Below are 17,417 nucleotides of genomic sequence, written 5' to 3' on the forward strand. Positions count from 1 at the left end.
CAGATGAAAAGAAAAGAAACGATTGCTAAGGTTTTGGCAAAACTTTCTTTCTCCCAATGATCTCCTTCTCAGCTGACTGCTTGGTTACTTGATGAATGCTTGGTAATTTTTTTTGTTTGTTTGTTTGTTTGTTTTTTGTATGTATATTAACCCATATCCCCATACATACATGGTAGTTTTACAGAGAGAAAAAATTTGTAGAGAAATATCAGAAGGGCAAGATGAAATGGAACCAAGTTCTTGTCAGAGTTAGATGGTTTTAGCTTTCCGTGTAGACAGAAGAAAGTTGGCTGGGACAACGATCCACTGCATTTATTTGTAGGAAACTGCTATCCTCTGGCATGCTGCGGGCTGAATCACCAAAGATGCCTGTGGGCCCTGCTGGAAAGTCATAAACTGGGAAAAGTACAAAAATAATTAATTAGCCAGGATAAGTATGCCATGGAGAATACCTTAATAGTTATGCAGAGAATTGGAAACAGCTTCAGACCAAACAGACTAACAAAACAAGCAAGCCTATGTATGTCTGAAATTAATACGTAACTTACTGTTTGCCAAGGGAGGAACTGTCAGAATCAAGTCTGAATTACAGCAGACTTAATCACAACTAATACTTGCACACTTAATGGATACTACAATTGTTATAACTTTTAAATTTAACTTCATGCTTGGTTACAGAATTTCATCATACCCAATACCCAATTTCATCATACCCAATATATAAGACAAAAAAGTATTGTAGAACTCATTTGCCATAAAGCAGCCACTAGGACAGAAATTCCTCTTTTCAATAAGTAATAGATGTAAGCACAAAAATAACTGCTGAAAATTTTTTGTCTTCGGGACTACATCTTTCTATAACATGAGACTTTGAAGTGACATGGCTGCTCTGGCTATTTACTGAAGGGTAAAGATGTAAAGGAGATTTCAAAGAGCAATAAATGTTAATTGAAAATCATGCTGTATAGAAGGACAAGAAAAACTTGGGCATAATATGCAATTAAGTCCTAAGTATAGGTTCATTGCCTTTGGCTGATTCTCTACACAGAGGTAACTTTCTCCTTTCCAGAGCAGCATGCAATACCCTTTCAGTTAGGAAGAGAGGAAGCGAAGTGTGAACAGAAAAGTGTGTAGCCAGACACTTTGTGTCATGGAAATGTGACTAAATGAATTTCAAAACAGAAAAGTCAAACACGGATATAAGAAAATTGATGGTTTAAGTCATCTTAGGTCCCTGCTACAGTTCTATCTGAGTGGAGTGGCTGAGCAAAGATCATGCAGGGCTCGAGGAACTGTACATGTATTTAGAAATGAATATGTGATCTTGTGACTCTCTGACCACCAGAGGTTAGACCATTGAGAAACCCTCAACAGCGCAGAGTTTGCGCATGGGCTAGATATTACAGTGATCCATGGTGACTGTGTCCGAATGCTCCCCTCCTCTTTGTGAAGAGTAAACCCTGTCATAACAGGTCCCAGTCATATTCATAGCTGAAGCAGATCTATCAAAGTCCACAAACTGTACACCACTGTCTAGAAAGTCCCTAGCTGACATTTACCTGTAATACCAGAGTGAGCTGAAAAAGTTCGATGAAAAACACCAAGCCCTGCCTGGCCCACTGATGTAGGTAATAAGCAGTCTTCAAAGGGAGGAACCACACTGCAAGAAACATTGTGTTGTACGTTCTTCTGAGTATCAGGATAATGGGGAGGGCAGAAAGTCTGAAGCTGACCATAAAAACCTAGAACATGGAGAAGAAAGTGGTCAATAAAACAGCTGGACATAGATACAAGAGACAGTGCATGGAATATTGACCATGAGAAATGAATGGAAAAATTCTGACTACAGTAGCACCAGGACTTCAATTATTTTCTGCCCATAAAGCAGCTTTCTAATGAAGCTCCCCAGGACTTTCTTCAGTTGCTACAAATTCCCAATGCATTCTGCTTCATGGACTTCCTGACCCTAACATGATTTCTGAGAGGCACTGACTGAATAGAAGATGAGATTTTTCAGATTTCTCCCTTTAACTTTGCGGTCCTGCTGGTTAAACTGGTAATCTCTAGACTTCACGCTGGTCTAGGGTCTAAAGAATCTAAGAAATGGGTTAATTCAAAATAATAGGATTGCATAAGTAGGGTGTGAATAAAAGCAGCACATTCACCCCTGCTGAGAAAATGGAAGAATAAATAAAATTTTGAGGTTTGCCACTGAGGGCTGGTTGATAGTGGGGGTGCCTCAGAGACTCAGAAGGGCTGCTAGCTAATGATCCATGGGGTCTCATGTTTGTATGCACAGGATTAGAGTCTCTCCTGCAGTTCAGTAGGAATGAGTCTATGGGAAGGAGAATTGAGCTCAGCTACGTCACTTGACATAAAAGATCCCCACCAGGGTTTTTGTGTTACTTTCCATTTATTTATTTATTTTTATTTATTTTTTGTCATTGTTCTTTAAGAGATATATTTGAGAGAGGCATATAAAACTGATCAAATTTGTATAGAAATTCAGATCAAAATATATTTATTTATATAACCAAAAAGCTTCTTGGTGAAACAGGGATATGTACTCAATGGAAGAGGCATAGGCAGATATCCAGCACTATCCTGACCTGTAGTTTTCTCTCACGGAAGCAATGTCATTTCTCCCCCTTAAAATATGCTACCGGATGAAAGTTTTGCAGTTTTTGCTGAGATTATGAAGGCTGGCATTTACAGATTAAGAGACTATGTATTTATTTCTGTTTTCTGTAATATGTTCATTACAGTTCTCAGATGTCTCATATGCTAGTAATGAAACCATTATAATTTCAGTATTAAAATATTTTAAAATTATTTTTACTTTAGGAAAACCTGAGTCACTGTGAATCAAGCTCCTCTGCATTTTCTGCAGCTAGCTGTTCTTGCTTTTCTCTTTCTATGCATAGAAATGCAGGGCAAAAGACAGTGTACTACCTCCAAGATGTCACATAGAAGCTGTGGGCCTTGACTGTCAGAAACCCCAACCCAAACAAACCTCCAGTCCTCAAATTCCTTTGCAAAGGTATGCTATGCTTAGAAACATGCAATGATCACAAAGCACGTGGCAAATTTCCGCTGTATTGTGTCCAGGAGCTAGGTGTGTTTCTACTAACTTCCCTATAGAAGCATCCCCATGGGACTGTTTGCTAAAGCTGCAGTAAGTGTTTATGTAAAGATAAGGAATTTCATGAATAATAGGGATGGAGAAAGGAAAAGAATAGAGTGGAAAACATGCTGTATCACTTTATGTGATATAACCAATTTTCTGCCAAAATGGGAAGAAGGATGAATGGTTTAGGAATTTTATTAGTTATTTTTCCTTTGAGATTATATTTCTGTGGTCTCCTTCAAGGAAACATACACATATTGGCACGTGCCTTAACTGAAGCAAAAACCTCAGTATTTAAAGGCATCAAGATAGGCCAGGATTTTGGACAGGAAAAGGCAACCTGAACCTATGCACTGAAACTCAGAATAGAATTAATAGAGAGGTCTAAGTAACAAAGATATGTGAAATATAGTCCTTGAATTTTAAATAGTAGTCTTGAAAGCCACTTTCGTGTGCACAATGTGAGATACATGCTTAATTTACACATACATAATAAGACTTTAGATAGAGATGTTTCATGGAGTAACATACAAATAATTGTCAGTCTTGTGTCTGAAAACCTGCATGAAGAAAGAGTTTTTTGCCCTCATACAAAGGACCAAAAGAAGATAAAGAAGAAATAAAAAAATAAAAAGAAGTATGGTTCCTCATCCATAGCAGGCTGCAGACATACACATCAGGCACAAACTTGTAGGCTCTGCTTGCTCTAGAGGCTGAACACTCATGGCTTCCATTATCTTTTGCAGAGGCTGTGGGTACTTGACAGCCCTGGATGTAAGATGACAGTTTTGATTTTTTTTTTCTTTTAAAGTTTAACTGGAACAAAACTGACTCAGACTGGAAAGCATGTTAGGAATTTACAACCCATCAATTCTTAAATGTTCAATCCTGGCATTCAGTAAAAAAAAAATGAGTAAAATAAAATAAAATGAAAGAAAAAACAATAGCCATCTAAAACTTAACTTAGAAGTTACATAGCTATTGACAGCTTTTGCCCCCTTTCAAAATGCTTTTAAATTTTTCTCTCAACCAGCAATAGGACACCCTCTGAAAGTTTATTGTTGAGTCAGATAAGTTACCAGAAACAATCATTTCAGTCTACAGTGGTCTGAGCCAGCTGGCAAGACCCCTCAATACACATGCTGAAATGTTCTTTCATACTGCTCTGTACTCATTCTCTATTTCTGCTTTTCTCACAGCGTCTTGTTCCCAATGCAGAAAAATCTGGCAGTAACTTTGACTATTGCTATCCGAAGCCTGGCAGAAAGATTACTTACCTTGGGGTTGAGATATTGTGAGTCACATCCTCTGTGTTTGCTCATTCCCTACTTGAGCAAAAGAATATTGTCTAGCAAAGTCTTAGAAGCTTTGACGCATTGGTATGTTAGCCACTACATTCCAGCAAGAATCAGGGAAGTGCACAAAGAACTTAAATTAACTGATAAACCCCCAAATACGTTTTTAAGATGGAAAAGGAACACAGAAGATTAATACCACTTTCCTAGATACATGGTATTTTTGTAATTCAGTGTCATAGATACCCATCTTATCAAATGCACAGCCATAAACAGGATGGATAAGAAGAGGGGGCATAATTCTCTTTCAATCTGTTATTGGGTACTATACTAAATGTCTCTGTCCATGTCTGTGAATATGTCTCTGTCCATATTACAGTGAAATCAGGTCAAAGCAGAGCTCTTGGAACTGGAGCCCAAACAAGATACAGCAAAATCTCCTAACTTGGTATTATGAACTCTCTAGTTTGTTCACATGGTGCTATGCCCAAACTAATCAACAGTACTGCTAAGGGTAGGATAACATGAAGCCACATAAAATTCAGGCCCTAAACCCTGAGCATACCTCCTGGCACCTCTGTTGAGATTATGTGTTAGGGAATTAATGGTAGGAACAGAGGAACAGTTTTCTACCTTTTTTTTTTTTTTTTTTTTTTTTTTAATCAATGGGAAAAAAAATGAAAAGGCAAACACATTGGCTAACGAACTTCCAGAAATTGAACTTATCTTCTCAGGACTGCATCTCTGGATTGTATCCGTTGCTCTGTTACCAAACTTTTAAACATACTCATGCACAACACACACACAAGGTTACATCAATCATGTTTCTTTGAATCAATACACTATAGCCAAGATCAATGAAATCAAGACACAGGTATTTTTCTGGTATGATAACATTATTTCCTGAGGGAAGTGAAATATTCATACATATAAAAAAATTGCTGTGTGTTGCAAGAATCTCTTCTAAATGCAAGAAGCTCTTGTTCTTTATCATATACAGAGCCTTGACCTGAGAGATTCTGAGTATCTGAAAACCACAAGTACACAGCTCATTTTAAATTCACAGTTGAAATTCTGGTCCACATAAGTTTGTGATAGACTCTTGATCCCATTGACCTGACAGGGACAAAGATTTCATTACTGATATGTCACTAGCCGTGACTGCCACAGTTATCATTTCCACAAGGTAGGAATTTTCTGACAGACATTTATTTCCTTCTCTGTCAGCTCTCTGCGTGGCATCACAAAGCTTTCCCAGAGAATATTTTCTCAAGAAAATCATTATAATTCTTACTGTGATATACACATTATGTGTGAGTGCTCTCTACTGCTCTGGTATGTAAAATTTCTATCTATCTTTGACCTGAACTACAGGTGTTCTATGGTGTTTCTTTGCAGCATATTTCCACAGTGCCCATTGGGTTAATTACAGAAACATCATTTAGTAGCATTTGAGTGTGAAGAGCAAAAGAAAAAGGAAAGCTAGCATAGAGCAAAAAGATATCAGTTGGACATTGTACTTCCAGATGGACTTGCAAACATGGAAAGCTAGAAATATATATATATTTTTTAATTGATTTTGACTCTTGCTAACCAAAAAATAACTCTTACTAGTATAGCTGCCTGTATAGCTACACTAGTATAGTTAACTCGTATCAGCTAACAACTGTTTTTAAAAGAAATTGCTGCTTTTATTGCACTGATTATTTTACATTACTTTTTTCCTTCTTTCATTACTCAGCCAATACTGGTCATCATCTTAACTCACAAACACATATGGCATGAGTTACAGGCATGACTTTAAAGAACAGTCAGATTTTTAGTGCAGAAATGTTTAGGCAGAATTAGAAGCATTATTCATCAGCTATGTTCATGTCCAGAGGATTTTTATGTCACTCTACACTATATTCAGAAGATTGCTCACCGTGAAGGAGGAGTTTCTATAGCGATTTTTCCTATCTCACTCACCTTTTCTGACCTGTCTCAGAAAAATATTTTATTTTTGCAACTGCCTGTGTACTACCTGTAGTTAGTTCCTAACTGCAAGACTCACCAGCACAATACAGGTCCTGGGCCAACTTTTGAAAATTTCCAGGACCAGGACTGTATTTTACATGTATTCTGTCTAGAAGTAGTACAATGGCATCCTAGTCAAGCTGGTAAGTCATCGCACCAGGCTCCAGTTCAGGATAGTTTCAGATTTACTGTCTATGGTTATGCATTAAACAATACTGCAGTGAAAGGAAAGGAAAGGAAAGGAAAGGAAAGGAAAGGAAAGGAAAGGAAAGGAAAGGAAAGGAAAGGAAAGGAAAGGAAAGGAAAGGAAAGGAAAGGAAAGGAAAGGAAAGGAAAGGAAAGGAAAGGAAAGGAAAGGAAAGGAAAGGAAAGGAAAGGAAAGGAAAGGAAAGGAAAGGAAAGGAAAGGAAAGGAAAAAGGAAGAGCTTCATGTCTGCCATGCAGCCAGTTTTTTAACATCAATTCAAAACATCCCATGCTTCAATGGAAATAATGATTTTCACAAGAGGAGGGAGAGACTGTATTTACTGCATTATATAACACTATCTAAGGCGTGAAAAAGACCCCTCAGATATTATCAGGTGTCTGATGCTGAAAATCACTCAAAACAAATCATGAAATCTCAGCTTCAGGCAATATTTTTTCCCATAAAAAGCAGTATCACAATTCAAGTAGCTATTAGATATAAGAGTCTAGTCAATCTTCCATATCCTACATTTCTTTCTAAAAGATAGTGCTCTGTGATCTCCAGGAATTTGTAAATGCTCAGATTTTCTGTAAGGGAGATTTTTAGAACTTGTTTTCCTCAAAAAGCTTTCCTGGCAATGAAATTTTTCTTCCTTAGTACAGCCAATTTAAATGGAGTTGACAAGTTTAAGACTACATAATGAAACAGAATAATGTCACAATTTTCTGGTAGTGGACAGAGCTGAAGTGGCTATAGCTACGGAACTTTAAATCATGAAGAGGCAGGATATGGACTGTAGGAGACAGAAAATAATAGAGCTTCCAACGGCTTATATAACAAATAGTCCAGGCTGGTGAAATAGCTCCATGTTGTTCTTTTACATTATAATGATGTGAACAAGGAAGGCAGAAATAATTTTGTTATTGCTGAGAAAACCTGACCATGAATTCCCAAATATTTGTTCTTTAGAGGGAGAGTTTAGGTAAGCAGATCAGCCACAAATGACAAACAAAGATTTTAGAATAGCCCATATAAGTGCGACAGCTGCACTTAAGTTGGAGGGAGAATATTCTGAAAAAATATTGTCATCTTAAAGTGACAATAAGTTACTTAGTTTTTGAAAGAATGTTTAATACCCAATTGTGGATGTTGCTTTGCCATGTATTATACCTATGAAAAAAAAAAAAAGAAATAAAAAAAGGAGAGTTCAGCTCACATTGTCTTCCTACCAATTTTAATTGCAGAGATCTGTACAATTGCAACTTTCAGCTGCTATCTCTGCATATATAATTCCTGTCAGCAAAGTGTATTTTCAGCATAGCTTTTCCTGTGACAGGGAGGCAAGCATGGTAATACTAATATATGATCAAGTAAGGTAAGGGTTTAATGTCCAAACCCTTGAACTTAATCCATTTTTGGACCCATTTGGGAGACAGAATAAAGCTCTCACTTCAGTTTGGATGTGGAGTAGGGCTTCAATATACATGTGAGATCCCCCCATATGGAGATCTATCCTGGGAATTCTTAAAATGGTTTTAGCGACCCATGTCATGGCCCTCTCTGGACCCACTCTAACAGATCCAAATCATTCTTGTGCTGGGGGCCCCAGACCTGGACACAGCACACCATCTGGGGCCTCATAAGGGCAGAGCAGAGGGGTACAGTCCCCTCCCTCGACCTGCTGGCAATTCCTCTGTTAATACAGCCCAGGATGCAGTTGGCCTTCTGGGCTCCAAGTACACACTGCTGGCTCATGTCATACTTTTGACAATGAACAATGAAAAATGATGAGGAATAACACATTAAGAAACTTTGTTCTGTGTTCTAATGTCCCTTGATTATCAATGAAAATCAGAGAATAGACAAAGCCAATAATAACCCTTTACATCTATTCAAAAATCTTATGGTCTTCTTATACTAAGTTGTGCTGTATAGGGTTACCAGTTCCCAGAAGAAAGGTGCCTGGTTCTCGTATTGATCATGTATGGACTAATACAATAAGAACAAAGCAGGACTGACACCTTCCTTTCTCCTCTCACTCAAAAACTCTGGGAAATGCCTCATGGTCTTGCCTAATCACTACCCCTAGTGAGACTGCTTGCATCTGGAAAAGTAAATAAAAATAAGTGAAAGAAGCCTTAGTTTCTCAAGATACATTTCCTATGACATCTACTATAATCATTCTCAGGAAGTCTGATCAAGAGGCAGAATCCCAAGGCCTGTAAAAGTGCACTGTGCTATGTAGCTTGTGTATGTATATTTATTATATATATATACACGCATTATATATATATACACGTACACATATATGCATACACATATATGTGTATGCATAAATATATTACATACATATATTTAAACAGTTGAGAGGCAACTGTATTCTGTCAATACATTCCCAAAATGTTAAAGTAATTACAACTCAGGCTTCATACTAGCTAAAAAACAAAACAAAACAAAACAAACAAACAAAAAAACCCTGAAAAACAACGCAATATTATGTTCATCTGCTGTTAATTTTCTTCCTGACTTTACAGTTGATTGAACAAAGAAGGAGAGGGAAGATTTGTAGAGACTGTTTACATAATGCAAGTGTGAATACAATTCTGAGAGACATGTATGCTAATGAAAGAAGAGGTTTCCATCCCACCACAATTGCAAGGGATAAAAATATTCCACTTCTTGAAAACATGGTAACTCTTCATGTATATAGTGTGATTAGAAGCATAACATTAGTAAATTAAAATTGGAAGCATCATGGAATTATTTGCAGTTCAATTTCAACTGAAAATCAGTCTGAAGAGAAACTCATAACTCCATAGTAAGATGCATAAATATTAGTGAGGTTAAGAATTTCAAGAAAACCTGAACACAGTGTCCTAGAAGGCTACTTCTTTCAGGAGGAAAGGGGCCTTGAAAATACCAATGTCCTTGAAATGCTTAATTTGAAGCCAAGCAGCAATGACAGACGACTAACATCACTGATGAAGCGTCTTCCTTCTTACCTTGGATGTGGAGACTATTTGGTTGAAAGGAAGGATTTGATGCTGATTGGTATGTCTTTAGATGTAATCCCCCAGGCTGCTGAAAACAGGGAGTCTGTGGAGTTTGTCTCTGCGTCATGGAAGGAGGAACTGAAATTCTTTGGGGACTGATGTGTTGAGGAGGAGGAGTCAGAGCAACAAACCTAGGAGTTCAGAAACAGAGCAAACTATAGAATACTGAGATTTTAAGATAAGAACTGAAGATAATTTCTACTTTACTTAGATCAATACAATGCTTAGGAGTTTGCATAGATAAAATCTTCTAAAAGAACAGTGGATAGCCCAAATACACAGTATGGCTGAGGTTGGAAGGGACCTCTGGATGTCAGCTGATGCGATCCCTCTGCTCAAACAGGGATACCTAGACCAGGCTGCTCATGGCCATATCCGGATGCCTTTTGAATACCTTCAAGGAGCGGAACTCCACAACCTCTCTGGCCAACCTGTGACAGTGCTCAGTCGCCTGTACAGTGAAGTGCTTTCTGATGTTCAGGCAGAACCTCCTGTATTTCAGTTTGTGCCCATTGCTTCTTATCCTAGCACTGGGCACCACTGAAAATGAGCCTGGTTCCATCCTCATTGCACCCTCCCTTCAGGTATTTAAAGACATTGATATGGTTTTTCCCAGGGCTTCTTCTTCTCCAGGCTTAACAGTCCCAGCTCTCTCAACCTGGCTTCACAGGAGAGATGCTTCATTCCCTTCACCATCTTTACAGCCCTTTGTTGGACTCTCTCCAATATGCCCATATCCCCCTTGTACTGAGGAGCCCATAGCTATATGCAGAACTCCATGTGTGGCCTCACCAGTGCTGAGCAGTGGGAAATCATCACCTCCCTCAAAGCAACATTTTGCCTAATGAAGCTCAGAGTACCATTTCTCTTTTGTATGGCAGGGACACATTACTAGTTCATGTTCAACTTGGTGTCCACCAGAACCCTCAGGTCCTTTTCTGCCCAGCTTTAGATGGTGACATATCATAAACTTTGATGACTCTGAAATTAAAACACTGAATTTCAGCTTTACATTGGAAAGATCTTTTAAAATTCTGTGGGTAGGTTTTAATTCATAACTGTAGAAGGTATCCCCTCATAGGCAATTTATTTCTGAGGCATTTTTAGCTGCTAATAGTAAGACTTTTTATCAGCTGTATATGTTAATAAATAGTTGCCCTTCCTCACTGTCAGAGAGTGATCAGTTCTGGTCAATGGACACTGTAAGTTATACAGTAGATTCAGGTTTCAAGTTCCAGAAATCTTTGTTCTATGTATGTTACATAGAACAATTGGGAAAAAAAAATAACCTGAAGGCAATATAATGTATATGAAGGCACGTGTTAAATTGCTTCCAGTTGAGCAGAGCCTGACCACGTCAAAATGTTGATCTGCACTGAAGTGTAAACTGATAAGCCAGGCAGAAGAAAAAAAGGTTCAGACTGAGACTGGCGGTGCAGGTGCCACAGAAGTTCATCATTTCATTGGCATGTTTTATACAGCTCTGTCACTACTGTCACTACAATGAGACACACTACTAAGTGAGAGGATTTTATAGTCTTGTGTATGTATTTTAATTATATTTCCTTTAAAATGTATATCTAGAAGTACATTACAAATACTTGCTACAGTCATTTTTGCAGAGGGAAAGCAGAGGGAGAACTGGGGACCCTGCTCCATGTGACCAAACTATCTACCAGACCAGCTAGATCTGGTCAGTAAATGAAAGCTCAGCTTAAGCTCAGGAATGTCTCAATGCCACTTTCTTATTCATGACATGAAAGTTGGTAAGGCCAATAGAAAGATAGAGGATATTTCTGCAGGAGGGTGAATGAATAATGATATCATATTCCTGTTGCAGAACACCCACTCTCTTTTCTCCCAAAAGCACGCTGCATGCTATGCTAAGCAAAAGTACCCACTTTCCCTTCTCCGTGATGGGTGTGCTCACTGGCTGCTGCTAGGAGAGACTGATGCTTGCAGTCTGACAGGATCCTAAACCATCAATCTGGTCCCTGTCCTTCTGAGACTAGATCTCACTACACTAGATGGCATTTTCCTTTACCTAGTATAAAGATTGTTTTTCCTGCACAAGAATAAGGAAGTTGTAAGCTCTCCCTGAGTACAACAGAAGATGTAAGTCCAGAAGGAGCACTACAGAACACCTCTGGACATGGTCATCTATCACGTAACACGTAAAAATCCAAGACACCTGAGATATTTTATGCTACAGCTCAGAATCAGTTTCTGCCACACATCATCTGTATGACTTTGACCTTATTTGTTATCTATTTATTATATTTCTGGTAGATGCATAATTTACATTTGTAGTATACTAAATGTCAAAATAAACTTTGTTTGATTTACTGACTGTTCAATTTTCTTTGAGAGTCACATTTTTAGGCATATTAGACACAGATTTAAATGGTCTTTATGATGATTTGATATTAGCTTCAAAACCACATAAATTACTTCTGACATGCTATGTAGTTGGAGGAAAGATGTCAGTACTGAGTTGTTCGGTCTTTAATGCATCAAATATTTTTTTTTGTTCCAGGCAACTGCCACAGTGTATACTTAAAGACATATTAGGGAGGAAGAAAATAAAGCATGAATGTGTTTCACAATAATACTAGAAAATAATTTTGAGAGAAAGAAAAAAACAGTAGCTGTCTTTTGATGAAAACATCAGAGAGTTTTTAAAAAGTGCCACAACTGCCTGGTCTCTTTGAGAAAGGACTGGAGTTAGCTTTTTGTATAGCACTCACATAGAAAGACTGCTATTTGCTGCCAGAGACCAAGAACAATGCACAGTAATTTTTCATTACTACTATTATTTTAAAAATCATTGGATATCATTCTCTGTGCTTTCAAAGTTCATTTGTGAAAATTACCTCTTAAAACTAATTTTCTCTTTTAAGTAGCCTACAGCAACAGGCAAAAAAATCCTTTTTGAAACTCAATACGAAAAGCACAGTATTAAAGATTTCACATTTGATTTAACATCTGAAAAATCCTCCCAATGATAATGCACTACTTTGTATAGCCAGACAGGACTCCCTTTTAGTAGACTTCGGTGGTCTTTATAATGATTTATGAATCACTTCATGAATTCCTGGCTTACTCATATGGGTGACTATAGTTATCTAGTTATATTTCCCTTCTGCCCAACAAAAGAGAAGCTTGGACTTCTCTCAGTCCAGATTTGTCCCCAAACAAACCACAGTATGTTACTGGGGGAACTGCAAATTTAATTTTGTTTCTGGAACAATCATGACCAGCTTGTAACTGCTAGGAAATTACCATCAAGAATTGTTGCCAGGCACTGGAGCCCATTCAATCAGGAACCAGCCAGATTTGCAGAAGGGTGCCCTTCCCTATGCCTGCTGAACGCAGAATTAGAGGAAGAATGTTGTTGGAGCTTCAGATAGCCTCTCCCTTTCCAACACTAGCTAGGAAAATGTGTCCAGATAGACAATGACTAGACTAGATAGGAAACAAGATAGATAACAATGTTACCAAATTTTACCAGTTTTGATGAGATCATTTTAAATGGCATATATATATATGTGTGTGTTTTGTTAATAAGCAGTACTGGATAAGACTACACAGGAAAAAGACTACTCTAGCACTTGTTGATTGGGGCTGGGCTAAATGTAAATTATGTACACAACCTGAACAGCCTGTGGAAAGGAAAGGAAAGGAAAGGAAAGGAAAGGAAAGGAAAGGAAAGGAAAGGAAAGGAAAGGAAAGGAAAGGAAAGGAAAGGAAAGGAAAGGAAAGGAAAGGAAAGGAAAGGAAAGGAAAGGAAAGGAAAGGAAAGGAAAGGAAAGGAAAGGAAAGGAAAGGAAAGGAAAGGAAAGGAAAGGAAAGGAAAGGAAAGGAAAGGAAAGGAAAGGAAAGGAAAGGAAAGGAAAGGAAAGAGGAATGCTAGTAATAATGGTAGTTTATCTTAGCTGAGTGCCTTGTAGTATGTGGCCACCTGTGAAGTGTTTGATGTGGTGGGGAAACAACCTTTTATGTCTTAGCAAGCATATGTAAAAGGTGTTCTTCACCCAGAACATCAAATGCACTGAGACTCCTTGACTAAAGAACTGGCTTTGCTGAATTGGATGGTCATCAAAGTGCTGAAGGGATAATTTTTGTTGGTGGAGTAAACACAGAGAGCTGGGTGGAGAGAAGCCCTTTTTTATTTAACTTCCCACAAGACAGAACTCTCATTGCAAGCCAAGACAGTAGAGGTAGGTATCATGTGATCTCAAGTTGTCACTGTTCTAGATGGTTAGAAGCAAGGAAAGCAAGAAAAGAATAGCCTTTCAAAACTATGCCTGCCCTAAGGCTGTTTGATGGTATTCTGCTTTTCCATGGAAATTTGAAGAGTCATCCCCTCAGGATTATCTTGGCTGCTTTTTTTTTTTTTTTTTTTTGGTTAGGCTATCAGTCGTTCATTTGATTTCACGCTCCCAGCCTCAGGAAGCTCATGGAAGTACATGATTGGTCAAGCAATATTGGACATACTGCTTATAAATGAACCTCTTGGTGGGCTTCTCCTACCTTCACTGCTTGCTGTCTCTAAAACTTGTCATCTCATCCACTTCACAGAGCTCTGTGTAGCTAAATAGCTATCTCTCCTGCCGTGGATGAAGGAGAACAGGAAATTTTGTCCAAGATTGGAGCCAGCATACTGATGACAAGAGGGCCAGAACTGGGGAATGATTGAGTGAGGCAGACTTAAAAGCAAGAATGGACATAGTTAAGGACAGCTGTAAACTTGTTTTTAAAAAAAAGTCTAAAGGTAAATTTACTCTGAGCCTTTTCTGTAGTCAAAGAGAAATAACCCTGTCCATTCTTTGACCTGTTTGACTGTTCAAGGAAAAAGGACTTAAAGCTTTTTACTGTCTCTTGGTAAATAAGCTAGGTTACAGAAAAAATATCTCACACAATCAATTTTTCCTTTTAACAGAAAGAGCATGTTATGTACCCAAATACAAAACAACCCACTGGGCTGCAGGACAACAGCTCTCAGTTTAATATCCCTAGAGGTTTTGCACATTTCTGCTTTTGATGTTTCAGAGTTGTAGAAGAAAAGTGAATTTTTCTGAATTGGGCAAAAGATTGTTAGGACTTCAAATCCTGTATTTCACTTTTCCTACCTAATAGTTTGCTGGGAAAACGGTTAATTTCAGTTATTCTGTAGTTTCAAATAAGTCCTGCAGGTGATTAGAAACAAAATAATAACAGCAGATTGTATTATAGTAATGAAAGCAAGTGAAGAGAATATTTTCTTTGCTAGGGACATAAAACATTTGTTAAAAACTATACTGAAATGAAGGCAACTGCATCTGTATTCAGCCTCTAAATTTGCACTCATAAAGCTCTACCTAAAATCCTTCAGGGGAATAATTCCACAGCAAGTTTCTATCCTAATGGTGTCCAAGGGAAGTTAACTGCACATACTAGTGAATTTAGTTCTATATCCTTCTTATCAGTCATTCATAAGTGTCTAACAATCCTTTTCATGCTTTTTTTCATGCTAAGTCCTCATGCTTTAGGAACAGAAGAACTGTTCTATAAGGTATAACCCATCCATCCAGCCCAAAGAAAGAAGTGAGATGAAGAAAGAACAGCCCCTCTGACCAGCACCACAAGTTATTTAGTGAGATGAAGAAAGAAGAGTGGAATTTTTGCAAGGAACCTGTGAGAGGGCACATCAAAATACAGGTTTTCTGGGTACAGAGAAAAACCTTTAAAATCTCGCCATTTGCTGTGGTTGTACTGAATAAGAAAACGTTGGTTTTTTTTTTTCATATGTATATAGATTTAAAAAAAAAAAAAAAAGAGGAAAACAGTGCCTTTGGAAAAGAGAAGTTGTGGACAGAAGATGGAGAAAAATTCCATGCTTTGCTAGGTCAGCTCTGGCTTGGCATCAGACCTGTTGCCACCTCCACACTTTAATGTCTGTCATTTGAAGGTGTCATTTGCTCACTAAGAAAAAAAGTGCTAATGTCTCAGCAGCCAATCCTCCCAAGTGCCTCATGCCAGAAAAAAATTACTTTACTGATTTCAAAACCACCCTGTTAAGGTCTCTAACTAAAGGCTTTCTTCAAGCAACCCCATACAAAGGGCTTTGTAACATGTGAAGATCAGATGTCCCAACTCCTTGTTTAGAACCATTCAAAGGCTTTTGCTTCTGAAAGTCTGGCTTGGAGCTACTTACTATTTATAGCAAAGACAAAAGGAATATAACCACACAGTCAAATAAGCAAAAAGAAGCACTGTCACAGAACTTATAGTATTGCAGTAATGATAAACTGAACAGTTCAGGTCCTTTTTCCAGCTTTATGTAGTCTCCAGACATTTGTGTGAAATCAGGATGTGTCAGGCTTCAGGGACATACCAGTAGCCCTACTTCATAGCATGGTGAAATACATCTAGAATGCCATGTCCAAAGAAAAAGGCTAGACATGGCTTCATGTAAGTTAATGGGCTACTCTTTGCACAAAAGTGAGTCTTAAAAAGCAAAATGTGCATGCTCTTTTGTTGTTGGTGGTTGACTGGTTTTCTTTTTTTTTGTTTGTTTGCTTGTGTGTTTGTGTTTTTGTTTTTGTTTTTTTTTTCCTTTTGGTGTTTTTGTTTTTTTTTTTTCAACCAAGGAAGTTACTATTCAAAATTATTAGAAATAATTTCAAGCATTTGTCATCATCAGTTTTGAGGCACATTAGCTATTCCACATAAAAACAGAATTAGTTTTCTGTTTTTTAAGTTGAACATTTTTTCAGCTTCCCTCAGTGCCCATGTCTTCTTCTATTACAGAAATCATCAAAAAGGAACCAAAGTATATATCTCTTTTCATACATATGATTTTGAGTATCATAACTACTTGCTACCTTCATTGAACAGTTGCAGTATTCAAACTAGGGGAGCAATGAAGATCAGAACCTAAGAACTGGAAGAAACAAAATGAAAGCCTGCATTTTTATTATGGAGTTTTGCTCCTTCAGTGAATGAAGTTGCAACTCTCTATTTGACTTGCATTTAGTACATAGAGCTTTGTACACAGAATGAAACCAGAGGGATGTGTGCCTCATGTTTAGTTCAGTTTCTCACGTTAGAAAGCTCAGTTTGGTCCACATTCACCCTCCCATTACCTTAGTGGAGAAAGATGGAAAAGAAGCCTTGCAATTATTTCTGTATCCCATGGCCACTGAGAGGTAGAAAAAGTAATTATTTCTTTTTGCTGCTGTCAATCACAAGCCTGAGTCTGCTGACTGTAATGGAAAGGGCATATGAATGGTCCCAGGGTCAGCAAAGCTGCTAGGCAAGCTTGGACGTTGTTTGTTCCAGCAGATGTAAGCCATTGCAGGGACAAGTGCCAGTCAGTCCATCCTAACTCTGGAATGAACCCAGGAATGAACCTGTAGCATGTCAGGAACTGTACACCATGAGGGGGACAAATCCCCTCTTTGCCCCTAAAACCTGCAGTCATCTCAATGATTTGAAGGACCTTTAAAGGTCCATCTCACCCAAGTCAAACCATTCTATGATTCTATGGGGATAAGCAGGGGAATTTACATGTTTCAAAGACACTATTTCAGGCACTTTGCATACCAAAATGTTCTTTTGTTCCACTCACATTTTCACAGCTACTATCAGATCCAGAAAGTGGTGTGACAGACTACTTGCAGGACCCTTACGCAAGTGAACTGTATTAGATTCAAAATGCAGACTCTGTATTAATTTTTATTTTAAACAACATTTGT

The 17,417-nt window shown here is 38.0% G+C and overlaps 1 protein-coding gene across 1 annotated transcript in view; it reads right to left on the bottom strand.

The window, feature by feature from the left end:
* Positions 1-252: 252 nt before the first annotated feature.
* GLIS3 (GLIS family zinc finger 3) overlaps positions 253-17,417 on the bottom strand; it is a 167,476-nt gene continuing 150,311 nt past the window's right edge. Inside the window, exons 8-10 of the mRNA XM_032206148.1 lie at positions 9,628-9,809; positions 1,560-1,742; positions 253-396 (exon numbers count right to left, since the gene is read on the bottom strand). Of these exons, the coding sequence (XP_032062039.1) occupies positions 260-396; positions 1,560-1,742; positions 9,628-9,809 (502 nt within the window). The 3' untranslated portion in view covers positions 253-259. The remainder of the gene's footprint in view (positions 397-1,559; positions 1,743-9,627; positions 9,810-17,417) is intronic.

The sequence above is a fragment of the Aythya fuligula genome, chromosome Z, assembly GCF_009819795.1.
Source record: "Aythya fuligula isolate bAytFul2 chromosome Z, bAytFul2.pri, whole genome shotgun sequence".
Taxonomy (NCBI): domain Eukaryota; kingdom Metazoa; phylum Chordata; class Aves; order Anseriformes; family Anatidae; genus Aythya; species Aythya fuligula.